Source organism: Mus caroli, chromosome 5, assembly GCF_900094665.2.
Source record: "Mus caroli chromosome 5, CAROLI_EIJ_v1.1, whole genome shotgun sequence".
Classification (NCBI taxonomy): domain Eukaryota; kingdom Metazoa; phylum Chordata; class Mammalia; order Rodentia; family Muridae; genus Mus; species Mus caroli.
In genome coordinates, this window is record NC_034574.1 from 140,771,215 (window position 1) to 140,798,925 (window position 27,711).

General features: G+C 49.7%; 1 protein-coding gene and 1 non-coding gene across 2 annotated transcripts; one reads left to right on the forward strand and one right to left on the reverse strand.

The window, feature by feature from the left end:
* Positions 1-2,811: 2,811 nt before the first annotated feature.
* Positions 2,812-5,082, forward strand: Gsx1 (GS homeobox 1). Its single transcript, XM_021163920.1, has 2 exons — positions 2,812-3,408; positions 3,906-5,082. Exons 1-2 carry the CDS (start codon positions 3,000-3,002, stop codon positions 4,280-4,282), a joined length of 786 nt encoding a protein of 261 aa, XP_021019579.1. The 5' UTR covers positions 2,812-2,999; the 3' UTR covers positions 4,283-5,082.
* A 9,099-nt stretch (positions 5,083-14,181) lies between these two features.
* Positions 14,182-14,311, reverse strand: LOC115031207. Its single transcript, XR_003836826.1, has one exon. It is a non-coding gene; the product is annotated as a small nucleolar RNA SNORA17 (small nucleolar RNA).
* Between the last annotated feature and the right edge of the window lie 13,400 nt (positions 14,312-27,711).

Genomic DNA, 27,711 nt, shown 5'->3' on the forward strand with positions numbered 1-27,711 from the left:
TGATGGACACTTGAAAACCGGCTAGGGGCGGGGAGGGGGGCGCTGAGGCCCAGGGGCTGGGGGGGGGGGGGGGGGGGGGGTCGCAGGGCTGTCAGGCTAATCCGGCTGCCTGCTCCCACCCTGCCCCTCCCTAGGGGGCGTTTGTTCCGCGGAGAACAGTTCAGCCGAAGGGAGCTCGGCCTGGAGCTTTAAGTAGAAAAGCAAAGCAGCTCTGCTGCGGGGAAGACCACAAGAGGAACTGGGGAACGCAGAGGCAGAAGGCAGGGCGACAGGGCCACCGTGCGCCCGAGGAGCAGACCTAGCTGCCCGTACTGCTCCACGAAGCAGAACTTTTTATTAAGTGATTGCCTGGCGGCAGCCTAGGAACACCGAGCAGGGAGTCCATTACCCATCGCGGAATTTGGACATAGCCAGGTTGCCAGCGCCTTCTCTTCAGGCCGGGTGAAAACACCCCGGGACAGGTCAGTCCCTGCCCCGGGGCTCCCCCGCTCCGAGTTACACAACCAACCGTTTCACCATTTCGGCACAAACCCCGGTCCACTGTGGGGCCGCACATTAAAAAGTGTTATTCGCTTTGAAGGTTTTGTCTAATGGTTCTAAACTGAAAGAAAATGTTTTCCTATTACTTAATTCAATCATAGCGAAGAGACTTGGTAAAAAGCCCACGGATTTTGTCCCAAAGTGTGACAGAGTTCTCTTTGTGTTTGCTTATCCTCCGCTGTCACACACTTTAATTCGCCTCTCTTTATCTGGCATTCAAAACTTTCTTCAATGACATTCAATAAGGTCTAGGGGCTGGAGGGAGAGGGGGAAACTGGTTATTCTCCCCCCCCCCATATTCTTTCCCAGTAGCTTTGGCCTTGCTTGTATTCAAGGGCTCTTAACCCTTTCCTCGCTTGGGGCGTTGGGCAGCTCCCAGGAGAGCCCTTGCATTGGCACCTCGGCTGACTTGCCAGCTTTGGAGCGCAGCAGCCTCCCCCTTCTACCCTCGGGCAGCGTCCACACCCGTTCCGCCCTAACCCGCCTCAGCCCAGCGGGGAGCCCCTCTCCAGTCTCAGCTCTCCCGCCACCCAGCCCAGCCCAAATTTCCCAGAGAGCAATTAGAACGGGAATTAGGCTGCATTGATGCGTACCGGCTGGTTTGCGGGAGCTTTGGGGCCGAGACCATAGCTTGGGGGCACCGCATGCCAAGCACCAGGGGACCACTGAGCCCTCACTCTTGCTAGATGGCGAGATGGCACGCCCTCCACGCAGGTTAGCTCCCCCTATGGCGACCCTCCCATTGTCAAGGCAGTTGCTCTCACACACACCCTCTCCCATAACAAATCATCTTTGATTTTTTTTAACCAGTTGTTTGTGGCGGCTCGGATGTCATGAACACTGCAAACCCATGCAGAGGCCTCGGGTTTGGGCGGCCTTGCACTGATTCATCCCCCCCCCCTCCACCCCCTCCGGAAAGCTCCCCTTTCTTGGTCTCATGATTCCGTTCACGGTTCAGAGCAGGTGACTGCGGCGATTTGTAAAATCGAAAGTAGTAAATTCGAAATCTTTTATGCTAATTTCCCATTGTATGTTAAACGCACAGGGACAGAGACAGCTCTGAATCCTGGGATGATTTTTTTTAAAACTGAAGCTGTGTACACAGAGCGTGGCATTTGAAGTTGTTTAACCATTGTGTGACCAGAAAGAAGAAAAAAAAAAAAAAGAGTGCGGCGACGGTAGGAGGAAGCAAAGGGCAACAGAAACTGGGAAAGACAGAAAAGTGCTCCTCCTTTCTCTCCAGCCGTGGGAAGGCAACGTTTTTGAGTGCACCGGCGTGTCTAGTGGAGTGTGTGCGAGTGGAGAGTGCGCGCGCAACCTCTGGGAGAGTCTACACCATCCACACTCACCACGTTTGGTGGGGTGGGAAAGCTTCATAACCACGAACTCGGCTCTCACTCCCCTTGCTCTATATCTGTCCGTATTTTCAAAGACTACCCACTCGCGTACTTGTTTTGTTGCTATTTCTTTACATACACGGCCCTGTTGTTGAAGGGAAGAGCTGGTTGGCCAAGGGTCCGCCGAACAAAGACGAGGAGTCACAGGCAACACCAAAATTTGGAGCCTTTGATTTTCTGAGAAAACACGGACAGAGATGAAGTTAGTCTCCAATGAGGACTAAGGAGCCTTTCTCTCATCCTCTGAGGCGCACTCAGAAACCTTGTTTTTCTGTCTCCAAATAGTGCGGGAGAAGAGATTCCACAGGTGGGAATGGTGGCCGCCCATTAGGATGCTCCACAGGATGCAGAGCTGAGCTTCGAGAACTAAGCGAAAGCGATACACTTGGTGGGACGGGTGTTGGGGGGAGCGAGCAAGGAAGAAGTAACAGAAAGAAAGGGACCAGAATCAAGTGGGCAGAGGAGATGGGTGTGCGCCCACGGGAATCTGTGCAAGCGAGGCAGCACGGGTGCGGAAATCAATAAGATAAATGGACCGATCGCCAGCGCAAAGCCAAAGGAAAGTAAGAAATAAAGAGAAAGAAAAGAATATTAAATCGCGGGAGAATGAGAAAATAAACCCGAAAAGGGAAGAGGAGGGGGGCGAGAGCGCCTGTTACGGCGTGGGTGGGGTTGACAAGAATAGAGTACATTATGCAGTTCATTTAGTTAACAAGTGAAATAATGAGGAAGCGTGCAGAGTGAATGCCAAGAGAAAGGGCACAAAAACCCTATTGAGAGGCCCCGGCCGCTCCTGGCGTAGCCCATCACATGGCAATAGTCCTATTTAAGCGGCGCCGCCGGCGTCTTTCAGCACCACTAGCGCTGGCCAGCACCTCGCGCGCTCCGGGCGGCGCCCGCAGCAGCAGCCAAGGTGATTCCAGCCCGGGCTTGAGCCGCGCGTGGAGCCTCCGGAGCCCGGGAAGCTGCGGGTGGCCGCGGCCAGGGGAAGCCACGACAGGATCTGCAGTTCCCTCGGGCTCCAGGGGCGGGCTGGCGGCAGGTGGACCGCGCGCCGGAGCCATGCCGCGCTCCTTCCTGGTGGATTCCCTTGTGCTGCGGGAAGCCAGCGACAAGAAGGCTCCGGAGGGCAGCCCGCCACCGCTCTTCCCCTACGCGGTCCCGCCGCCGCACGCGCTCCACGGCCTCTCGCCGGGCGCCTGCCACGCGCGCAAGGCCGGCTTGCTGTGCGTGTGTCCCCTCTGTGTCACCGCTTCGCAGCTGCACGGGCCCCCCGGGCCGCCGGCGCTGCCGCTACTCAAGGCGTCCTTCCCTCCCTTCGGATCGCAGTACTGCCACGCACCCCTGGGCCGCCAGCACTCCGTGTCCCCTGGAGTCGCCCACGGCCCGGCCGCGGCCGCAGCAGCTGCTGCACTCTACCAGACCTCCTACCCGCTGCCGGATCCCAGACAGTTTCACTGCATCTCCGTGGGTAAGCGGGATCCCCGCGCGAAATTGGGGGGGGGGCGGTGGTCCCGGGGTGGGGTGGAGGGAAGTGAGTGAGCTAGGGATGGGGAAACGGCGCGCTATGGGGGCGGTGAGGATACTCGAGGGGCGCTCACAGTGCTAGACTGGGACCGGGCGTAGGAACCGGGTAGAAGCCAGAAGGACCCTGGGTCTGGGGCGAAGGGGAAGGGGTTGAGGCCAGCTTTGAGAAGTTCCTTAAAGGGGTCTTAGGGACAACTGATTCCGAGGGGAACTGGAGTGTGTGACTTGGCAAGGAGGCACCCGCCTGTGGAGTGATGAATGGAAGGATGGAAGGGATGTGTGCCTGAGTCCAAGGTTGAGGCTAGCCTTAGTTCAGCGGGAAATTAGGCCCAAGGCTCAGAGGTTTGATGTCTCTATCTCTCTCTCTCTCTGTCTCTCTCTCTCTCTCTCTCTCTCTCTCTCTCTCTCTCTCTCCTCTCTGTCCCCCGCATCGCCCTCCAGACAGCAGCTCGAACCAGCTGCCCAGCAGCAAGAGGATGCGGACAGCGTTCACCAGCACGCAGCTCCTGGAGCTGGAGCGAGAGTTCGCCTCCAACATGTACCTCTCCCGCCTGCGGCGCATCGAGATCGCGACCTATCTGAACCTGTCCGAGAAGCAGGTGAAGATCTGGTTTCAGAACCGCCGGGTGAAGCACAAGAAAGAAGGCAAAGGCAGTAACCACCGCGGCGGAGCTGGGGCGGGGGCCGGCGGGGGCGCACCGCAAGGCTGCAAGTGCTCTTCGCTCTCCTCAGCCAAATGCTCAGAGGACGACGACGAATTGCCCATGTCTCCATCTTCCTCCGGGAAGGATGACAGAGATCTCACAGTCACTCCGTAGGTGCGCCTTTTAGAGGACCATTGGTTTCCCCACCCCCACCCCGGCCCTTCCCGCACTTCAAAGACTGGTTCCCAGGCACCCGCTGGCCAATTGACGGATTTCGTTGGGCTTTGCGGTGGTGCGCAGCTCTAGGCAGAGCTAAGACCTTAGCAGACACTTGAAGACAGTGCCCCTGTCCCTTGGGCTTCAGGGTGTTTAGGACGACTCCAAGTGATGAAGGCTGGGTCCTCCTCCTAGGACACAGCCTCTTCTCCCAGGCACGCAGGCCCGAGCACAGCGCCTTGCTGACCGCCAGCGCCTCTTCGCCCACCAACTCTGGGCTGGTTCAAGCTTCCTCGGTTCCACTACTCTCTCCTTCTCGGTCAATCTGGGCTTTTCACTTCGCGAGTGGCTGTTTCTTTTCTTTTAACATTTTCTTCTTGCCCCCAACTCCCCTCCCCCCGCTGTGGTCGTTTATGCAACACGTCTATGGACTTAACTTTTCCTTCCCTCCTCGGGAAGTCTCTCCCTTCTGTCCGTTTGTCCCTTAAACAGGGATCAGGTCTTGCTGTTCGAAGAAGTCCCCCTAGCAGAGAGAACTGTCTCACATGGTATTGTACTGGGGGAAATGACTCTGTTTCCAATACGCTCTAAACCCCCTTCAAATGAAGCCGCTGTAACCAACCTCTCCCCATCGTCCAGGCCCCGACTCCCTCTGGGGACTGACTGACTGTGTCATTGTATGGTCTCTGTAATGCCAGAAGATATTTATTTATTTATTTATGTACAAAATTTTAAATAAACTTTTTTTTTCTTAGAAATTCCCCTGCCTCCGGGGTCCCCAGGCTTACGCTGTAGGCCAGGCAGACACAGGCATGGGCTGGCACTCTCTGCTTGGGCGCTGCAGAGGTCTAAGCTCAGCTCCTCCACTTACAGGTAGCCACTCTCCTCCCCACACCTGCAGCTCTCTTGAAGCTCCGGGACTCTGCTCCAACTCGTGTCCTTCCCAGTATTCCTGTGCAGGGCGGGCCGGCTGGCTGTTCCCTCCGATTTCCAACAAAAGATGCTATGCTTCCCTGGCTAATTCCAAGGGTAGAAACCAGGGATCCAACCTTCTTAGGGTTTGAGCTGCTCTAGCCTTTAGGAAGGGTGCGCCCTGTTTTTGCCTGTTTTTTTTTCAGGCAAAAGGTCCCTGGAAGGTGGCACACGATTCCAGGTGATTCCGGCCTTCCTCGGGGATCTGTGTGGGCTTTTTATGTATCTGTATTAGATGAGATGCGTGGAGTTCCGCCGAGCCGGTGAGCGCGTACGCGCTTAGACACCCAATAGCAGGTGTTACTGCGGACTCAAAGCTGGGCGAACTGCGGACCCAGGTGCTCTGCATCTATTTCTTATCGGATACCTAGAACTCTTCTCTTTGTTCCAGAAGCCCACCACCCGTTCTCTAATCGCCCCGAGGAACCACGAACGAACCCGCTGTATTTAGGCAAAGATTCTTTTGAGCGGAAAAGAAGTGTAGCTAGGATTGCTCAGCATTCGTGATGGTCCCTTGTATTGTCTTCTCATTAAAACCAGGCTCAGTGCGAGGGTCTCTCTCTAGTTCCCCTCTAGAACAGTGTGCGCCCCCTCTCACCCCCCAGAAGCCACTTTTGATTCCCCGGTTTTTGTGCAGGAGAGCGAAGGGGGCTGGTTACTTGCCCCTGCGCACCCTTGGCCCCGCTCCCATTCCCATCCATCCGAGCCTCAGTTTCACTCGGACTAGTTCTCTGTCCTCCCTGGAGAGGTCATGGTGCCAAACTAAAGGCAGCCAAGGTTTTCAGGACCCTAGAATAGCGACTGCCGATTTGTTGCTAGGACGACTTCAGCGCCTTCCCGGCTAACATGACCACCTCGTTAGATTTGTTGAGTCCTTCATCTTCATGAAACCCACAAGTGTGTCTTTGGCTAGGATTCAGGGGTGGACTGCAGCAATGACTCTCAGTATGAAGAAGGCTGCAGTGGATTCGAAGGGCTCGTTTAAAACCAGGCCCTCACCAAGATTACCTGGATGGGTGGCTTTTGCGCAAAGGACAGGCTCGGCGAGAGGTGGGAGGCAAGACTAAGAAAGAAAGGTAGAGGCTGAAGCCCTTCCTCTTTCACACCCTACTCCGTCGCCACCCTGCCTGGGTCTTGCTCTCTCCCAGTGGCCTGCAGAAACTGGTGGTGATATGTGGTGTGCTGAGTCCACAGCAGTTCAGCTCTCCTGGGAGCCAAGTTTCTTCTCTGGAGGTTTCTTTCCCAGGGCTTACATTTCCTGCCATTCTTGGTTTTCGGCTTTCTGGTGGACGACCCTGACGCATAGTGGGAAAGAGCGCGGCCTGCTCCTGCCGTCTCAGTCTTTCCCTAGGCCAACTTGAAACGCAGCGCAGCGCAGGAAAGAGCGGAGGCAGCCTTGGCAGCGAACTTCTGGGCTCACCTCACCGTCCTGCCGCCTGGACCCCAGTGACGGATGTCTAAAAGCACACACAGGCCTCACCTTACAGCCTCCAGCATTAATGCAGAAATAGCCTAGGTTTTGTAGGTTATGTCTCCAGGTTGAAGTCAGGGGTCAAAGCCGTCATCCAAAACATAGTTTCAAACTCCATCCCAGAGAGACACAGCCCAGCCTTTAAAACTCGGGGTTTGAGCTGGAATTTAGAATTTGTAAGACAAATTTTAAAATTAGACCAAACCTGAAGATCAGGATGAAATTTCCTATAAATTGTCGTTGAGTTGGGGAAATCCACATACAGATTGCCAAGTTTATTTTGGCGATGAAGTCCTTTTCCCAGTAGAGTTTGGTGGCTACGAGTTTAGATGGCTAGAATCCACCGTCCTGGCTTTACAAACTATTTTTACCATTCACTTAAACTGGGTAATTGTGCTCAGTTTCCGTGTGATATTAAAGGACAGAATTTACATAGGACACTAAGCACAATGCCCACCAAATTTCAATGAAAATTAATTGATGTTGTTGTTGCATTGAGAGTGTTACCAATAATATCAACACCTGTGACAGAAGTGTGTAGCTATTACTGAGTTATTTAGGGAATGCTGAGATGACACACAGTTTTAAACCAAATGAAGAACTAGAAGAATCTGAGCAGGTAAAGGTTTGGTGGTGAGGCTTGCCCAGGGCTGGAGAGGTGGAAGCCATTCATGATCAGATGAGAGGCAGGGCTGGGCCCTCTGCTAGGAAATGAAGAATCTCTTCAAACAGGAATCCTCTTCCCATCTTCCCTGGCCCCTCTGCTAGGAAATGAAGAATCTCTTCAAACAGGAATCCTCTTCCCATCTTCAAGTGGACCAGCTCCTCCATCTTGCTTTGCTGATGTCTCCATTCATGATTCTCTGAAGACTCTGCCCTATTAAGGATGCTAACCTGTATCCATGGTCTCTACCTTTGATTGCCAGTAGTTTATTTTCTCTCTCTCTCTCCATCCCTCTTCCTCTCTCTCTCCATATACATTACATATTATATATCTATCTACATATCTATGCATCTATACATTTATATCTATATATCACCTGTATATCTAAGATATCTCTATCACCTGTATATCTAAGATATCTCTCTAGAGAGATATGGGTATATACCTATATATGGATCTGGATATAGAAATAGGTATCACTTGAGACAGTTAAGGATTGTTGCAAAAAGTCTCCTGGGCAGAAATGCTTCAGGTTGAAAACCACTAACCTGACTTATCCCCGCCCCCAATGAAGTCCTAAATGGCCAGGATTGCACAGCTCAATTCTGAGCGTTCTTCCTCCCTCTCTCTCAGTTCCCTGGGTCTCAGACAAGTGAGGTGCTGGACCTGAGCTGTGGTGTGGTGTGAGAGAAGGAAGGGGAGGCTGCACAGCAAAGGCCTCACTCCTCTCCTGGAGCAGCTCAGGGCCAAAGGTTGGCATCTGGAGGGCTTGCTGGTGAGTGGCTCAGAAGCCCGCAGAGGCTTCCCAGAGCTTCCCGTGTGTATGCATGGCTCAGGGCTTGTAGACGAGTGGGCTTCACAAATTAAGTAAAGCCATGCAATCTCACAAGGGAACCTTTCAGGAGAGCATTTTTTGAACTTGATGTGGTGTGTCCCCCACAAATCTTTCTCCTCTCCTGCCCTTTCCTCCCTTCCCCTCCCCCTCCTCCATTATGTTTTCTAGAGCCAGTTTTTATCAGTGCTTAACAGTTTAAATTTAAAAATCAACTCTTTTTAAAAATTAAACTCTTATCTTTAACTCAAAGAAAGAAACCTCTGAAAACAGGGACCAAAGAGGTCTGGTAGTATTACTCGGTGACAGAATACACGCTGGTCACATGTAAGGCCATGGGTTCAAACTAGAGCCATCAAAATTGTCCATATACAGGTAATTGATGCCAATGAATATAAAACAGCAGATAAAGGGCTGGCTACTGTACTGGTAGGTTTGTGTGTGTAAACGTGCATGCATGTGTGTGTATATAAGTGTGTGTGTGTCTGTGTGTGTTAGAAAGGCTAAGGCAAAATGAAGGCTTTTTTTTGTTGTTAGTGGTGGGGTTTTGTTTTTGTTTCTAAGACAGGATTTCTTTGTGTAGCCCTGGTTGTCCCGAAACTCAATCTGTAGACCAGGCTGACCTCAAAATTAAGTTCAAGGCCTTTGCCCCATAGTGCTGGGAATGAAGGCATGGCCCACAACGCCTGGCACAAAATGAACAGTTTTATTTTATTTTTTAAATTGAAAAAATAGCTTTGATTGTTGTTTTCCGGGCTGGAGAGATGGCTCAGCAGTTAAGAGCACTGGCTAATCTTCTGAAGGTCCTGAGTTCAAATCTGGGCAACCACATGGTGACTCACAACCATCCATAATGGGATCTGATGCCCTCTTCTGGTGTGTTTAAAGACAGCTACAGTGTACTTACATATACTAATAAATAAATAAATAAAAATTTAATTCTTGTTTTCCCTTTAATGTAAGATCAAGGGAAAAATAGCTTTCTGTTCTTTTTTTTTTTCCTCCATTATTCACTTTACATCCTGATCTTGGCCCCTCCCCTCCCCACACACCGCCTCACACAGCCCCTCCCCCAAAACAAAGGGTTTTTTGTTTGTTTGGTTGGTTTTCCTTTTTTTAAAGATCTATTTATTTATTTTATGTATATGAGTATATACACATAATGTATATAGCACATGATGTACACATTTTATGTCTATGAGTATGCTGTGGTTCTCTTCAGACACACCAGAAAAGGGCGTCAGGCCTCACTACAGATGGTTGTAAGCCACCAGGTGGTTGCTGGGATTTGAACTCAGGACCTCTGGAGAGCAGTCAGTACTCTTAACCGCTGAGCCTCTCCAGTTTCTCTAGCCCGAAGGTTTTTAAAATATAAGGAAACCACTCAAAGGAGACTGAGGGCACAGCTCAGCTGATAGCATGCTCCCTGACTGGAGACTGAGGGCACAGCTCAGCTGATAGCTCTCTGACTTGCATGAAGGGCTGGTCTCCTCCTCCCAAATGCAACCCCATCCACAGCATAGACCCGGGTAGAATCTGGTACTGAGGAGGTAGAGGCAGGAAGATCAGAAATTCCACACCACCCTTGGCTACATAGTAAGTTTATGGCCAGCCTAGGCTACATAAAGCCCTTCCTTAAAAACCAAACCGAACAGGAAAAACAGCTGGTGGACCTAAGAGACTAGGCTAGCCACTGTACCTGGAGGATCACCCTGTCACACCCTGGGGCTCCACCCCTGGGGCTCCTAGGTTCTTTTTGAAGCACTAGGGAAGGAGGGATAAGACTGGGAACTTCCCATCTGACAACAGGTTTCTGGACCTCTGTGTGAGAGCATTCTCAGCTCAAGGGGGAGGGAGACATGTCCCTTGAGCCATGCCCAAATTGGGGGGGAGGGCGGTAAGAAGGGGTGCTGAGATTTTTGTTTTTATTCCTCCCTTGAAAATTTCATACTTTTATATAATTGATTTTGATTATATCAACTGCCTGTTCTTAGGGACCCTCCTCTCCCTGCACCCCCCTCTCAACTTCACATTCTTAGTTTGCAGCCTGTTGAGCTGGCTGGTGTTGTCCTTATTGTGTGGATGTGTGAAAGGCTAATGAAGGGCCTTGTGTTTTGGCATGCACTCAGGCTACAGTAGGTAGGGAAGATATGGCCCTCTTCCCTATGGTCAGACTGGGCCTGAGTTTAGAGCCTCCTTAGGGAACAGTTTCTTCTGCTGGTTGTGTTGGACTCTGCTATTTACTAAGACCAATGGGGTCAGTCCAGTAGTCACCTGGAGGGGTACTGGGGACACGGATAGCTATTTCCTTTGCGTTAGGATGATGTGACTTTTTCGAACCGTACTGTGTGTACTGAATGGAGCACTTCCTCCTACAATTATTGTGTTGCAGGCTTACCCTCTAATGCTCCTACTTACACTAGGAGGGAGGGGTTTTTTTATAGGCTGGAAGGTGAGATGTAGACACATTTAGAACATCAGGAACCCTTAAAAGAAGAGAAGATGAGGGCCCAAGACTCAGAAAAGACACAGGGGGGAGATGGATAACCCTGCTATCCCAACACTGGGGAGACAGCGCCCAGTTTAGAGGAACAGGGTTTCCAGGCCAGCCTGGGCTACATTGTGAAACCCCATCTCAGTGAAAACCAGAACCAGCCGGAGAAGGAAGCTCCTGCAAGGCAAAGAGAGAGCTTTAGAAGTACTACACAGCTACTGCCCTGGCCTTGGAGCTCAGCTTCAGGAACTACGAGTCAATAAATGTCCCTCGTTTAAACTGCCTGGTCCTGTTAAGGTGTCTTTGTCAAGGCGGCCCTAGGCGAGTTTTAAGAATTCTCTCTGAACTCAGGCTGTCTGACAAACATGAGTTTTTTGTTGTCGTTGTCGTTTGTTGTTGCTTTTGTTTCTGCTCAGCATCCATGTCTCTCTCTCTGATCATTACACCTAGGCTGTGTTCTTCCTGTCAAATGCAAATTAAAATCTTGCTGGGAGGTGGTGGCTCAGGCCTTTAACCCCAGAGGTAGAGGCAGGGGAATCTCTTGAGTTCCAGGCCAGCCAGGGCTACCCAGAGAAACAAAATGAAACAAAACTCTCTTCTGGAAAAGAGCATCTATTGAGATAGGCACTTGGGCCCTGTGGGACATCCCCCCACCCACAGAACAGCCCTGTGTACTAGGGCCAACTTCCCACTACCAAATCAAATGGAGGCTAGATAGATGTTGGGTGTCCACTGACTCACTCGATGCTACTCAGGTCTGGGAACAGGACGTCAGCAGGCTGAGGTGAGAGAAGAGTGACCCAGAGATGCATGCTGTGTACTTGTGAGTTGTTCCTTATTGAGCCTCCATTTGACAGTCAATGACCAGTTGTCCAGATGGACACTTCAGAGATGGCCTTTAGCTGGATACCCACACAGCAGAGACACTGCCTTGGCCTCATTCTCCTGCTTGCTTTCTATGCCCTTTTTAAAACCTTTTTATTGGTTCTTTGTGAATTTCACATCATGCACCCTAATCCCATTCATCTCCTTCTCCCCTCAAGCTCTCCACCCTTGCAACCCCCTCTCCAATAGAGAGAAGAAAATCTCTTTGTGGGAGCTGTAGTGTGTCAGTATGTCCCACAGTATACCCTTTTGACCACATTTCTTTGCTTGCAAATGTTCATTACAATGACTCCTTCGTCTGGTATGAGGCCTCTGGCTTCTGCTACTCGATCAATACTGAAACCTCACTGTGACACCTCTCAGATATTCTGTTGCTGCCCCGTGTCATAGAGATCCCTTAATTTGGATCTGTAGGACCAGCCCCTTCATGCATTCCAACAGTTCATTGATGGGGTAGATATTGGGGTGAGCCAATTGGAAGCCCTGCATCTGGGCCTACGAGGCATCTGAACTGGTCAGCTCACAGGCTTTCCCACTCTCATGCTCTTGGGGCTGGCTCACTTACAAACCCTGCAACCAGGACCAGCTCTACCCTGTTGCCCAGGTGAAGTACAGGGCCCACTCTGCTGCGTGTGGTGGCTGGTGAGGGACAGGGACAATTCTCTCACTCTCAGGAACCCATACCAGCTCTCTCGCCTGCCATAGATGGCAAGGGACAAGGGAGGGCGGGAGGGTGTCTCTCCCTCAACCATGCCACTGCCCAGCAGACAAGAGGCTGAGCCGGCTCTTCTGAGCTCTTAACTGACCCCCACATCCAGGGCCAGCTCTGTTGTGCTACCCCAGGGGAGGTGCAGGGTCAGCTCTCCTCAATGCTGCATCAGGTGAGAGGTAGGGCCAGCTCTCCTCTCTGCCACAGGAGCAAGGGAGAGAGGGAATCTCTGCCTTGTCCCCACCGGCCACCGAGTGGAAGGACTAGATCTCCCACACTTGTATCCTCAGCCAGCTCACCCGAAACTCCGGCAATTTGCAGGATCTGCTCTCTGGATTAACGCTGCAGGATTTTCCCTGTCCAATTACATTAGGGCAGCAGGAGGCCTGTGATTGGACAGGGACAAGGGAGGCGGAGCTAAGACTTGAAAGGTGGGAGAAGGGGAGAAGTGAACCTACGTGGCTTGAACCAGCCACAGGTAGTTATGATATCATAAGGTTAGAATAATTGGGATAAAGCTTTTATCATTATCAATTGGCTCTGAAATCATTGTATTGGCATCCTGTAAATTGTGATTTTATTGATACATAAATCTGTTTGGTTAACCATAATTAGAAGCTTTAAGAGTTTTGATTCTACTGGGTAATTAACTGGGTGTTGTGATGGCTGACCGTGGGGTGGGCGGTCGTTGAGTGAGAGGAACTTGGGAGCTCCGGCCCTGGCGGAGAGTTGGCGGGGTGGGAGATGCAGGAGTGTGGAGAGTTGGCAGGTTCATTTTTTTTTTTTTTTTAATATTTCTCGAAACAGAGTAATACAGCTGGCTAGGATGAGGTCAGCCCCACCCCCACCCTTCCCCACTTTCATGCCTCCAGTTCTGCACAGCCCTCACAAGTCAATATGCCTCCAGGAGGCAGCCTAGATCAGGCACATCTGCCTGGCCTTTGCTGGTAACAGTCCAGATGTGGCCCCCTGCGGCAGCACAGGTCAGGACCCCACCATGGTCTCAGGTGGCATCAGGCTGGTCCTCACTACCCTTGAGGCTACAGTTCTGCCTCTCTCTCTCTTCATGTGCCTGCATCCTTCTATTTCTCTTTCTCTTCCATCTCTCCACCACTGACTTGTTCCTCTTTGCGGTACCATGGGTCTCTGAGTGTCTGGGTCACCTCAGAGTGGTCTCAAGAATGCTCTGGGACTGGAGAGATGGCTCAGCGGTTAAGAGCACTGACTGCTCTTCCAAAGGTCCTGAGTTCAAATCAAATCTCAGCAACCACATGGTGGCTCACAACCATCTGTAAGGAGATCTGATGCCTTCTTCTGGTGTGTCTGAAGTCAGTTACAGTGTACTTACATATAATAAATCTTTGGGCCGGAGTGAGCGGAGCCAGAGTGAGTAGAGGTCCTGAGTTCAATTCCCAGCAACCACATGATGGCTTACAACCATCTGTACAGCTACAGTGCACTCATGTACATAAAATAAATAAATAAATCTTTGGGAGACAGAAAAAAAAAGAACGCTCTGCCCTGCTCATGTATTATGGTACCAGGTAGGGGTCATCTTGGGCATAGTCTGCCACCTACACCCTAGTCCTGTCCAGTGCTGAACTGGTGGTCATCTCAGGCTAGCTCCCTGTCTAGGCCCCATGGCACCAGTCATCTTGGGCTTGATCCTTGCCAGACCCACCCAAGTGGCCCCTTGCTATAGGGTTGTCAGTCCCGGGGGAGGGGGGTGTGTCAGTTCTCCTAGTCTCCTACTTGCTCCTCCTCCTAGGATCCCTTCCAGGCCTGCCTGGTGCCAGGCTGGTGGTTGTCTCAGGTTTACTTTATTCAGGGAATGTTAGGCTACGAACCATTCAGATGTTCACAGATCAGAACACTGAGTATAGACACAGCCACTCACCTCTCTGCTACCTATTGCACACACGTGTGACACAGCAGCCGCACCAGCACATTTAGGAGTGGCTCTACGCCATTCTTCCCCAGCTTTTCCATGGACTATCACATGATTTCCTTTTCCTTCTTTCCTTTTCTTTTAATTGTTGTTTTCTCGAGACAGACTTTCTCTGGGTAGCCCTGGCTGTTCTAGAGCTTGTTCTGTAGATCAGGTTGGCCTCAGAGATCTACCTGTCTCTGCCTCCTGAGTGCTGGGATTAAACCCTGTGCCAGCGCCACCCAGCTCATTTCCTTTTCCACTTTATTAGCCCGAACCGGCTTCTATCACCTGCAATGAAGAACTGGGAGTAACGGAGCAACCTGTGTCATGATCAATGTAAGACTAGTGTGTAGGCTATAGAAAGCACCGGTCTTCTACTGGGACTGAGTCGTATCCTGACCAGTGATAAGTCATAGAGTTGGTGCCAGAAATGGGGGCCGAGTCTATCCACATAGAGTTCTCTGCTCAGGGCTCCTTCCAGGCATCTAGGCAGGGGTGACAATTTAGGAGTCCTCATCCAAAGGCCATAAGGTAGAGCAGGACTAATCTCTCCTTGGCATACCCTCTGCTATCTGGGAGCAGCAGTGATTGGTTTCCTGAGAAGCCATGCACAGGACTGGGTGCAGGTTGTGCCCTCTTGAGTGGCCATCCACGCTGTATACTAATTCATTCAGTTGCCCTCTGACTTTCACAGTCATCAGGACATGTGTGTTCCTCTACACAATGATGACAGTACACTAATTAATAAATACTCTTAATTATGGTGGGGGCTTTTCTACTTGTTTCTATTTGGGGTTTTGCTATGTAGGCCAGGGTAGCCTCAAACTCTTTACCCTCCTGTCTCTGACTCCCCAGTGCTGACATTACAGGGGTGGTTTCACTCCTAAAGCAAACATAAATTTCAGCGTGGAAAGGGTTTAGAGCTTTGGACACTTTTCAGAGCATCTGAGTCCCCGAGACCAAAACGTTTGAGAAGGGCTGTGGCTCTTTCCTTGGCATAGCCCAGATCCATGTCTTTTATGTGTAAGGGTGTTTTTCCTGTGTGCATGTCTGTGCACCTTGTACATGCTTGGTATCTGGAGAAGGCTGAAAATGGTAACAGATACTCTGGAACTGCAGTTACAGGTGGCTGCGAGCCGCCATGCAGATGCTGGGAATGGAACCCAGGTCCTCTGAAAGATCAGCCAGTGCTCTTAAAGATCATCTTGGCAGCATCTCTCAATCCAAGCCTTAATCCTCCTAACAGCTGTGAGAAGCAGGATCCACAGAACCTGGAGAGGGCGGGACTGGGAGATGGGCACAGAGGCTGTGTGTGTGGGGGGTGCACAGAGGCTGAGGGGCTCTCGGCCTCATTCCAGGTCCATGTTCTCAAATGTATCGCACGCTGCTTCTGGGGCTTGGGTGTGCTCAGTAGTGCATTGTGTATAAGACCTAGCCTCCATTTCTGGCACTACACAATAAGAAAATTTAAAAATAAAAATTGAGAATGACTCTGTGAGCCACCCACAGCCTGGGTGCCCATTCAACTTCATAAGCTCAGGAGGCCCTGACATCGTGCCCTTCCCTTCGACTACACAGGAATTGAGGCTAGTGGCTACAGAAATAATTTAAAAATAAAATAATATTAGCCAGTGATAGTGGCCCCTGCATTCCCAGACCTTGGGTAGTCAGAGTGGAAGGGAGTCAAGAGTCTGAGACTAACCTGGGTTACATGGTAAGATCTGCTCTCAAAGATTTAAACTCAATCAATCAATAAGTCAAACACTTGCTAGGCCTGATGGGCTATTCATGCAACCCCATCGAGAGCACTGTGTGTTCCAAGGCTTGCCTGGGCTCCACACCAAGACCCTGTTACAAAACAAAAGAAGCCGGGTGTGGTGGCGCATGCCTTTAATCCCAGCCCTCAGGAGGCAGAGGCAGGTGGATTTCTGGTTCAAGGCCAGCCTGATCTACAAAGTGAGTTCCAGGACAGCCAGGACTACACAGAGAAACCCTGACTCGAAACCCCCCTCCCCCCAAAAAAGCAAAAGAAAACAAAACTTGTAGACTATCATAAAATAGCAAATAACTTTTAAAGTTATGTTGAGCACAGGAGTCATAACCTCTTTCCTTTCTTGCTTTTTATTGTAAAATATTATAATCATAAAAAAATATTTTATTTTACTTCTTAAGACAACGTTTCACTATGTTGCCCTGGCTGGCCTTGAACTGAGAAATCTGCCTGCCTCTACCTCCCAATTCGCAGTTTCTTACTTAATATCTGCCAATCTGACTTTGGGAACAAAGTATCAAGAGAATCATCTTCTCTCATAACAAACAGCAAGGATGGGCTGGTGAGGTGGCTCAGCGGGTAAGAGGACCGACTGCTCTTCCAAAGGTCCCAAGTTCAAATCCCAGCAACCACATAGTGGCTCACAGCCATCCATAATAAGATCTGGTGCCTTCTTCTGGTGTCGGAAGGCTTTTTTATGTGTACTTACACATAATACATTAATTAATAAATTAATTAATAAATTAATAAAATTTAAAAACAAACAAGCAAACAAACAACAAGGAAACTCCAGCCAGTGGGCAATAACACTGTTTCATATCTGTTTTGTCCTGGTAGTTTTTTGGTTTTTTTTTGGGGGGGGGGGGTTGTTTGTTTGTTTTTCGAGACAGGGTTTCTCTGTTTAGCCCTGGCTGTCCTGAAACTCACTTTGTAGACCAGGCTGGCCTCGAACTCAAGTGCTGGGATTACAGGTGTGTGCACCACCCTGGCTCTCGATTCACACAGTGCTATTATACTCATAACACTGGCAAATGTAGGTAGCTCTGTTTTACTTGCCTTCTAAGCCATTTTATCCAATGCCTGGTATCTTTGCAATGCTAGAGATCAAACCCAAGGTCTTGTGGGTGCTAAGCAAGTGTCCCACCACTGAGCCACATCCACAGTCCCTTAATCCTGGCTGGGCGCGGTGGCACATTGCTTTTAAATTCCAACACTCAGGAGGCAGAGGCTGGCAGATCTCTGGGTTCAAGTACAGCCTGTTGCTATAGAGTGAGTTCCAGGACAGGCAGGGTTTTTAAACCTTGTCTTAAAAAACCAAGATGTGTGTGTGTGTGTGTGTGTGTGTGTGTGTGTGTGCTTGAGTGTAAATCCATCCCACATGTACCAGTGCAAGAGAATTCCAGTTATAATAGTATCACTTAATTCAAGGCCCTCTGGTGACCAATGTCCTGGAACTCTGCATGCACTAAGCTATCTGTGCCCACATGATTTATCTTCATAACCCTAGCCCCAGTGTACCAAGCTTAATATGACATTTGCTAAATAACAGAAACCCCCTTTCCCTCAAGTATCTTTTAATTAAAATGTTAATTTGGCCGTGCATAATTTATCTTAACTCTAGCCCAGAAAGAAGGGTGCTAACTTAAACAGGGGTTTGAAATTCTTTCATCAACTTAAGGCATTCGGGGAGCTATGAAAGATGCTTCAGAGAATGAAGCTGTCAGGTATTGTATGTGTAAATAAACCTTTTAGCTCACTGGCAGAATCCTAGCGCTGCTGGACTAGAAAAGCATTCTGGGTATTGGCATGCAAATGAGCGTGTCAACAGCGGTTCAAGTGTACCTTGGGGTGGTAAACAAGCTGATTGTCATGGGAAATGTAGTCGGCTTGCCCTGTTTGAAACGGTTACAAATCCCTTGTTTGGTTAGATCTCTGAAAGTTGAATTTGTGAACTCAATAATACAGTTGAATACCATGCTCCCAGCCACACTGTCTTTGGATGCCTGGCAGGGTTGTGTGGGCCTTTAAGGAGGGACAAGCAGGCATGCCCAATTAGTCTTGGAATGTACAGAGGGCCTGAAGGAAACACAAACAGAGGGCTCAAGTGAGACGTGGGCTACAATTAGGAAACGGCCAGGGGAAGCAGTTCTGTGTCCCACGGTGGGATGGTCACGACCTTGCTGGCCCTGTGCACTTCTGCAAATGTTCTGTTCTCACTCTGCCTGAAATGTCCAGCCCTCCACTCCCAGTCACCCCCCACCCCACCCCTTTCAGGAGGTTTCCTTCTTCCTGGACGTCCCAGGCAGAGCTGATTGTCCATCCCAGGGGTTCTGTCCTGTCTGTTCCCTCTAACCTACCTGTGTTTATTTGTGCAGACAGGACACTTAGTGAGGTGACTGGCAAGATGCTGCTACCTGCAATGGTGCTGCAAACAGGAGGCTGAACCTTCCCCAGCCCCAAGACTTGGGCATGTTGGGGGCACTTGTAAAGGATGCCATGTGTTCTCAGTTCCTATCCTCAGTACCTAGAGGAAGGTGTCAAGAAAAGGCTGAACTCGGGTCCTACCTTTCTAACTGTGTATCCCCCTTTTGGTTCTCAGTGAGCACAATTACAAATAAAAACAGCTTCAGGAGCTGGGCAGTGCTGGTGCACGCCTTTAATCCAGCACCCAGGAGGCAGAGGCAGGCAGGTCTCTTGAATTCGAGGCCAGCCTGGTATACTTGAGTGATTTCGAGGACAGCCGGGGCTACACAGAGAAATCCTGTCTCAACAAACAAACAAACAAACAAACAAAAAGCAAAAGCAAACAAAAACAAGAACAGCAACAACAAAAACAGCTTAAGGGAGGAAAGACTTCTTTGGCTCAGGATTTCAGTCCACAGGGACTGAATGAGCAGAGACTGAAGACAATGCCAAGGGACAGGTATAGAATCCTCAAAGGCTGGACCAGCTGAGCTCCCCTCAAAGCACCGCCCACTGGTCAGAAAGCACTTGAACAGGAACCAGGGCTCTTTAAAGGCAAACCACAGCGAATGTCCTGCATATAGAATGCCTCTGCAGCTTCCACACACCTCACTCTCCTGAGGGATCAGGATCCCCAGCTCACCCCCACACTGCACTTTATAAAGATACCTTCCCCCTTTCCCAGCCTAAACCTGTTGGTTGGTTTGTTTGTTTTTTTCCTTTTTTGGCTTGTTTGTTGTTTCCTGTTCTGAGATAGTCTCCTGTATCCCAGGTTGGCTTTGAACTCAATATTCAATGGAGAGTAACCCTGAACTTCTGATCCCCTGTGTCCACCCACTGAGCGCTAGGATCACAGGGGTATGCCACCATGCCCAGTTTATCTGATGCTGTTTAAAATTCTCACCCAGGCTTCTTGCTTTCTTTTTGAAACAGTGTTTCTCTTTGTGTAGTCCTGGCTGTCCTGGGATTCGCTGTGTTTGGTTTGAGACAGGGTTTCGTGTGTCTTAGGCTGACCTTGAACTTCTGATCCTCCTGCCTCTACTTGCTTGGGTGATAGAATCTCAAGTGTGAGCCACCATGCCTGTTTTTATGCAGTGCTGGACGTCAAACCCAGAGCTTTGTGCAAGCCAAATGACTACTCTACCCACTGAGCTACATCCCTAACACCTTTAGCGTTTTGCTTTCTTAATTTTCATTGTGTATATTCATTGTACACAGAATTGTGCTACACAGAAAGACATTCCCAGAGTAGGGCATATCTGTACTCTGTGCATGTGGCCCTGTAGCCCGCTGCTACTGTTAGTCCCACGGTCCCCTCACCAGGCTCACTTCTGCTTCCTGGTCATACATACAGAAATGCTTTTATGTGTCTGTGTAAGCGCCAGGAACCAAGAATGACAGAAAATATATGATATTGATCTTTCTGAGACTGCCTTACTTCGCTTACCATGATTTTCTCAGTGGTATACATTTTCTTAAAAGCAATGCAATTTAATTGCTTGTCTGTGGCAAAACAAAACAAAAACACAAAACCAAAAACCACGGTGTGTATGAGCTGTGTTTTCGTCATCCATTCCCCTGTTGCTGGACACCTAGGCTGGCTCCACAATTTAGGTATCAGAAAGTTCTGCATGGAACACTGACGTACGCGCGTGCGCAGTGAACACGGATGTATGCGCATGCGCCTGTGGCACATTAGGCACTATGTAAATGCCCAGGAATGGAATGGCTGGGTCATAAGAAAATCTATTTTTTAGAGTTTTTATGTTTATTTATTTATTTATTTTTTATTTTATATGTATGAAAGTTTTGCCTGAATGTATATCCTTGCAGTAACTAAGTGGCTAGTGCCCATGGAAATCAGAGGAATGTCCCAAGACCCTTGGAACAGATGGTTTTGAGCTGAACTTGGGCCCTCTCTAGCAAGAACAGCCAGTGTTTCAGCCACTGAGCTATCTCTCCAGTTCCAGTAAATCTTGTGTGTAAGTGCCTGTGTCTGTGTCCGTGTGCATGTCCGTGTGTGTGTGAGTACCTGTGTCCATGTCCGTGTGCATGTGTCTCTGTGTCTATGTGCATGTCCGTGTGTGTGTGAGTGCCTGTGTCTGTGTCCGTGTGCATGTCCGTGTACATGTGTGTCCATGTCCGTGTGTGTGTGAGTGCCTGTGTCCATGTCCGTGTGCATGTCAGTGTCCGTGTCCATGTGTGTCTGTGTCCGTGGGTGTGTGAGTGCCTGTGTCCAGGTCCGTGTCCATGTGTGTGTGTGTCCGTGTGTCCGTGTGTGTGTGTGTGTGAGAGTGCCTGTGTCTGTGTACATGTCCGTGTGTGTGTGAATGCCTGTGTCCAGGTCCGTGTCCATGTGTGTGTGTGTCTGTGTGTCCGTGTGTCCGTGTGTGTGTGTCCGTGTGTGTGTGCGCGTACATTTGCATGAGCATGGAAAATGAAACTCTATGCTGATTTCTGCAGTGGGTGGACTGGTTTTATGTCTCAAGTTGTTTTGCTATTTGATTTCTGATATCTAATGAGGGTGAATATTTTCTCATATGTGTATTGGCCCTTTGTACTTTAGAATGCTTTGCTCATTTTATCAACTAATTAATTGTGTTTTGATGCCTTGGTATTTAACTCCTTTAGTTCTTTTTGCATTCCAGATATCAATGCACATATTTTCTCCCATTCTGCAGGTTGTCTTTTATTTTAAAAAAATCATTTAAATGGTTTTTTTTTTTTAATGTGTATGGGTGTTTTGCCTGCTTGTGTGTCTGTGCACCACAAGTGCAGTGCCTGTGGGGGCCAGTAGAGGGTGTCTCAATCCCTGGAACTGGAGTTACAGATAGTTGTGAGGAACCGTGTAGGTGCTTGCACCTCAACCCAGGTCCTTGAAAAGAGCAATCAGTGCTTTTTTAACCACACAGCCATCTCTCCAGCCCCTCTGCAGGCTGTCCTGAAGAGCCTTTTGTACTTGAACCCATCCCTGAAGATTTCTTTGACCAAAATAGCATCAGTTTTGTGACAACCATTTAACTATCCCCAGGAGGCCTGGTCAAACCAGTGAAAAGGGGCCTGAGTAGTGGGAGGGCCCACCTGTTATCACTGAGGCGTCAGCCATGGGAAGTGACTTCCCAGGACATGGCTCATGGTCTCTATGTCACTAAAGATGTTTGAGAGCCAGGATGGGGAAGGGCACACCCGAAAGACTTCCACACTCCACTCCACAGTGCTACTTGTGGAGGAAAAGGTTTGGTTATAAAGATGAAAATGTTATTTACATTCTTATTAAAAAACAGTGCTGGCTATGGTGGTGCCAGGCTTTGAGAGGCAGGAGCCGGTAGATAGATCTCTGTGAGTTTGAGGCCAACCTGGTCTATGTAGGGAGTTCCAGGAAAGACCCTGTCACAAATACAAAACAAAACAAGACACACACACCCTCCCAAAGAAAAGAAAAAGAAATAAACAAACCATTTTTTTTATTTCACTTTTATCAAACCTTGCTGTTGGGTTGGCCATTTCAAACACGTATGTTTTAGTTTGTTCATGTGTTAAAGTTCATACTCAAGGCATGACTGTCTTGGGATGGAACCTTCAAAAGGTGCAGCCAAGTAAAAGTAGATGGTAGGGTGTCCTGAGCTAACCCAAGCTTTTTATTTTTTTAAATAATATTTGAGAATTTTATACAGTGTATTTTGATTCATATTTATCCCTCCTTCAACTCTAGGATTCACCCCTACTTCCCTACCCACCCAACTTCCTTTCCTCCTCCTCCTCCTCTTCTTCTTCCTACTCCTCTTTCTCCTCTCTCTTTTCCTTTCCTTCCTCCTTCTCCTCCACTTGGGGACCAAACCCTGAAGCGCAGTCAATACAGCTGGTGCCACACCCTTAGAGAAGACCGACTTTCCCTCCTGGAGCATCTATCAACTGCCCATAGCTCCTCAGCCAGGAATGGGACTTTGTGCCCAACTCCCTCTCTTTGTTAGGATTTTTGTCTAGCTTGAGCTTGTACAGGTTGAGCCAAGTTCTTAAGAGAAGGAGGGATTAGAATATGCCTGGAAGGGAACATGGAGGGTACCTGCCGAGGACACATTAGCCATCTATACGCCAAGGAGAAAGGCCTTGGAAAAATCAGAAGTATCGGCTCCCCTAGTGTGGCCATGCAGTCCGCAGCTCTGTGAGACACACCCCCAGCCTGCGGTGGCAGCTGCCACTGGCTGGCACACCAGTACATGTGGCGTCTCCTGAAAGCTCAACCGGCAGAACTTCCTCTGCCAGACATAGGGATCCTTCTGATCCTACTGTGACATCAGAAGACAACCCCCAAAGCCACCTTGGGGCAGTCTCTATGCCATGTTCCAAATTTCCCTGGCTTGCCCCGACCAAGCAGAGGCACAGAATCACTGGCAGCCATTAGGCTCCCTGAGGGCTGTAGAGACTCTGGCCTCTCCTCCCAGCTATGCTTACGAGATAAGCATTGCTCAAGCACACATGGTCTGCCCATCAGGGTACAAGGGGAAAGTCTACCCTGGGATACAAGCTTACAGCAGGCAGGAGGTGAAAAACTACCCAGAATCACCACAGCTGGTGGAAGAAACCAGCAAAAGATCAGAAAGAACTGAGGTACTAAGAGTCTGGGGAAGGGTTACGGGAGCCGGAGAGGTCAAGGACACCACAAAGAGACCCACAGAGTCAACTAACCTGGGCCCACGGGGTCTCACGGGACTGAACCACCAACCAAAGAGCATACATTGACTAGACCTAGTCCCCCGACACTTGTGTAGCAGATGTACAGCTTGGTCTTCATTTGGGTCCTTCAACAATTGGAACTGGGGTTGTCTCTGACTCTGTTGCCTGCCTCTGAATTCCATTCCCATAACTAGACTGCCTTGTCTGGCCTCAGTGAGAGAGAATGTACTTAGAGTCCTGCTGAGGCTTGATGTGCCAGGGTGGGTGGTACCCATGTATGTGTTTCCCCTTCTTTGAGGAGAAAAGGAGGGTAGGATGGGGGAAGGGGTATGAGGTGGGACTGAGAGGAGAGGAAGGAGGAAGGCTTTGACCGGATGTAAAGTGGAATTTTTTTTTTAAAGTGAGTCAAAAAAGAGAGGGGACTGGAGAAATGGCTTGGGGGTTAAGAATACTGGGTTGTCTTCCAGAAGACCAGGGCTGAATCCCAAGCACCTCGATGACAGCTCAAACTTGTCTGTAACCCCAGCTCCAGAAAATCTGGCACCCTCACATAGACACACATGCAGGCAAAACACCAATGCACACACAAGCAAAAATAAATCACACACACACACACAGAGAGAGAGAGAGAGAGATGGCTCAAGGCTAAGACCCCTGGCTGCTCTTTAGAGGACTCAGGTTCCATTTCCAGCACTCACAAGATGGCTCACAACCATCTCTAACACCAGTCCCAGGAGATCTGACGCCCTCTTCTGACCTCCACAGGTACTGCATGCACACAGCGCACAAACAAGCATGAGGGAAAACCCCTACACATAAACCTGCGGTCATGGGCAGGAGGACCTCTCCTCAGCGGAGGAAGAACTACAGAAAGCACAGCAGATCTTGAGGAGAGTGGGGGTGAGGGTGAGGGTGGTCAGACAGACACTGGAGCCTTGCAAGGCTGGCTGGGAATTGAACCTTGTGCTTGCCCATTCCGTTGCCCTCAAACTTAGGCTTTCTCATCTACGGCCATTTGTCTGCAGAGCTGACTAAGTTCCTCTGAGACAGCAGACCAATGGCTCCTAGGATAGATACTACAGTGAACAGGAGGCAAGCTGTCTTAGGGTTTTACTGCTGTGAGCAGACACCATGACTAAAGCAATCCTCATAAGCACAACATTTAACTGGGGCTGGCTTACAGGTTCAGAGGGTCAGTCCATTATCATCAAGGCAGGAACATGGCCGCATCCAGGCAGGCATGGTGCAGGAGGAGCTGAGAGATCTACATCTTCATCTGAAGGCAGCTAGGAGAAGACTGACTTCTAGGCAACTAGGAAGAGGGTATTTAAGCCCACACCCACAGCGACACACCAACTCCAACAAGGCCACACCCACTCCCACAAGGCCACACCTCCTAAAAGTGCCACTCCCTGGGTCAAGCATCTACAAACCATCACATAAGCTAACTGCTTTCATATCAACCAAACACATAAATGGCCAAGGGCTGTGAGGTCTGAGAGGGAGATGGAAAACGGGAACTTTTATGAAAGGGCTAAAAATTGAGGAAGAACTATTCATTTTCTCCTCCTTTTCACAAGCACATGTGCATGGTATGTGGGGTTTGCATGTGTGTTTGTGTGCATGCGTTTTCAGGTGTCCACCTGTGCATGTGGAAGCCCATCACTGACACCAGAAAGCCTTCCTCCATCATTCTTCCCACCTTATTCTTTGAAGCAGGGTCTCTCAATCAACCCAGAGCTTGCTAACAGCTAATCTCACTAGATTACTTTAGCGATTCTCTGTGTCTGCCATATGAGGCTAGAACTATAAGTGTGCTGCCACACACACATGCACACGCACACACACGCACACACACACACACATGAACACACACATGCACGCGCATCACGTGCACTCATGACATCTACCTGGGTTCTGGAGAACTGAATGCTGGTCTTTTTGCTCAAACGGCAACTACTTTAACTGCTGAGCCATCTCCCCAGCCTGAGGAGTAGCCATTTCTAGTACAGTAACCAGAGAAACCTCAGAGAAGACATATCCAGTTGGAATTTGAATTATGAGGATACGAAGGCAGAGAGTTGGAAAGTGGCCACACAGGAATTCAGCTGTGTGCAAAGGTCCTGAAGCAGAGAGGGAGTCCAACAGTACCACATAGAGGAACAAGGCTAGATCGACAGGAAGTGAGGGGCAAAGAGGCACCCTGGCTGGGAGGGGAGAAGCAGACAGAGGTCCCTATGAGATGTCTCAATGGAAGGGAAAGGATGGAGCCCCAGTGTAATGGCTTGGCTCACACTTTTAATCCCAGCACTCAGGAGGCAGAGCCAGGCAGATCTCTGTGAGTTCAAGGCTGGCCTGGTTTACATAGTTTCAGGAAAGCTAGGACTACATAGTAAGACCCTGGAGAGAGAGAGAGGAGGGGGGGATAAAGAGGGAAAGGGGGAGGGGGAGAGAGAGAGAGAGAAAGAGAGAAGGCACACTTTAGATTTTGTTGTATGAATTAATTTAAAACATTCTCATTGGCGATGGAGAACTGACTCGGTCGTTCAGAGCACTTGCTGCCCTTCCAGAGCGCACAGATTTGGCTCCAGTTCCCACATCAGGGGTCTCAGACACACGCCTGAAACTCCAGCCCTAAGGGATCCCATATGCTCTTCCGGTCTCTGAGGTTACCACCAGACACCGCCACACATACATACACATAAATCAACATTTAAAAAGTAACCATGAAAAATTAGATCTCCTGGGCACAAGTCAACCTCTCACCCATAGCCAGGACTCCAGATATCGGGTGTCACCATGCCTGGCTGTAGATTTTGAGGATAAAACTGTCCGACTAAAAATCTATTATTGGCTAATTCTTAACAGACGCAACATCGTCCGACGTGTGTTTTTAAAGGGTCATCCAGGATGCTGGGGGAAACAGAGTTCAGGGAAAGCAGCCAAGGAGAGCATGGTTGCTATAGTGCAGTGCCAAGCTGCTGGCAGCTGGACCAGGGAGGAGCTACAAAGGCATAGAGTGCTGTGACAAACACAGAGAGGGTAAAGCCATCACGCTGTGTTGTGTTGTCGGGATGGGAGCAGGGAGCTGGGTGAGGAGAACTTTGGCCTGTGCTGCCATTTCTGGTCCACCCATCTAATGACATGGAGACACCTGGGAAGGCAGAGGTCCCAAAGGGGAAAGATGTCACTGGAGGGCACTACCCAAGCCATGCTACGCTGTCGAGGCTGCTGCTGTGTGACTTTTTTGGGAAGACATGGACAACTCCTCTGCAGCCCACATAGGCCTTTGTTGATGGATCAAAGGCCCGATTGCACCTTCATGTAGCTCAATGGGCCACAGAGGGCTTTGTTGGTGCATTTGACATCTGTCATAGCAACTTAGTGAACAGGTGAAGTTTTGGGGATCCCTCGCAGGAACACGGAGGGGAAGCCTCTCACGGGAGTGTAGTGACTCAAAGGAGCCGCCAGCGTGAAAATCCCAGCCAGCGTGAGTAAGAGTTCCAATGGGGTACATTCCTGAGACCCTTCTGAATAAAGTGCAGACAGCTGGGCCAGCTGGAGCACCTACCGTTTGCAGCAATTGTTACTGCTCCTAAAACCTTGAGGAAGAAGAGCGTTGTGAATCTTGTAACTTTCAGAGCTCCCAGAAAATCTGTTCTCAGCCTTTGGGGTTATGAAGCCCTTGGCAAATGTCTATCTCCAAAAAATATATATATATATTTATACTATGATTCATAACAGTAGCAAAATTACAGATATATAGTAGCAACAATAATAAATTTATGGTTGGGGATCACCACAATAGGAACTGTATTAAAGGGTTACAGCATTAGGAAGGTTGAGGACCACTGCTCTAGAGCCTTGTAAATTGCATTCTCACCCTCCAGGAGAGAACACCCTAATTCCCCCAAAATGGTTATTGCAAAGATGCCCATTAGAGTTGGCATAGGGAGGAGGTGGCAGCTGGCATAGGCATTCAAAGTCTTGTAGGCAGAAAAGATGGCGATAGGAACCAACAAGAGGAGAGGACCCTGAGGAGCTGGAATATGGCATGAGAGACATCCATCCATGGCTTACAAGGATGAAGACCTCTCTTGCCACAGTCTCCAGCTCTAACACATCCCTCAGATATTTCTAAGTCCACCCAGCACAGCCGGGGGTGCCCCAGGATGCAGCAAGAAGCAGAAGGAAGTCTTCCTGGGCAGAAGAGAAGCCTCTGATCAGCTGAACACCATGGGACAACCGTGCAGCAGATGGATCCAAGAGTTCTGCTGGAGGAAGCCTTACCTGAGCCCAGGTGACTGGAGTGAGAAAGGCGGGGAGAGCACTGAGATATGCGAATACCTGGAAGCCAACAAGAGGCTGACACATTCAGAAGGGAACATAGCTGTGCGTGAGGCGGGCAGAGACAGGTGTGTGGGAGGGGGTGTCCCCTGAGGCCTACAAGAAACCACACATGGGTGCGTGAGTGCTCATACACACAGAGAGAGAGGGGGAGGGGAGGGGGAGGGAGGGGAGA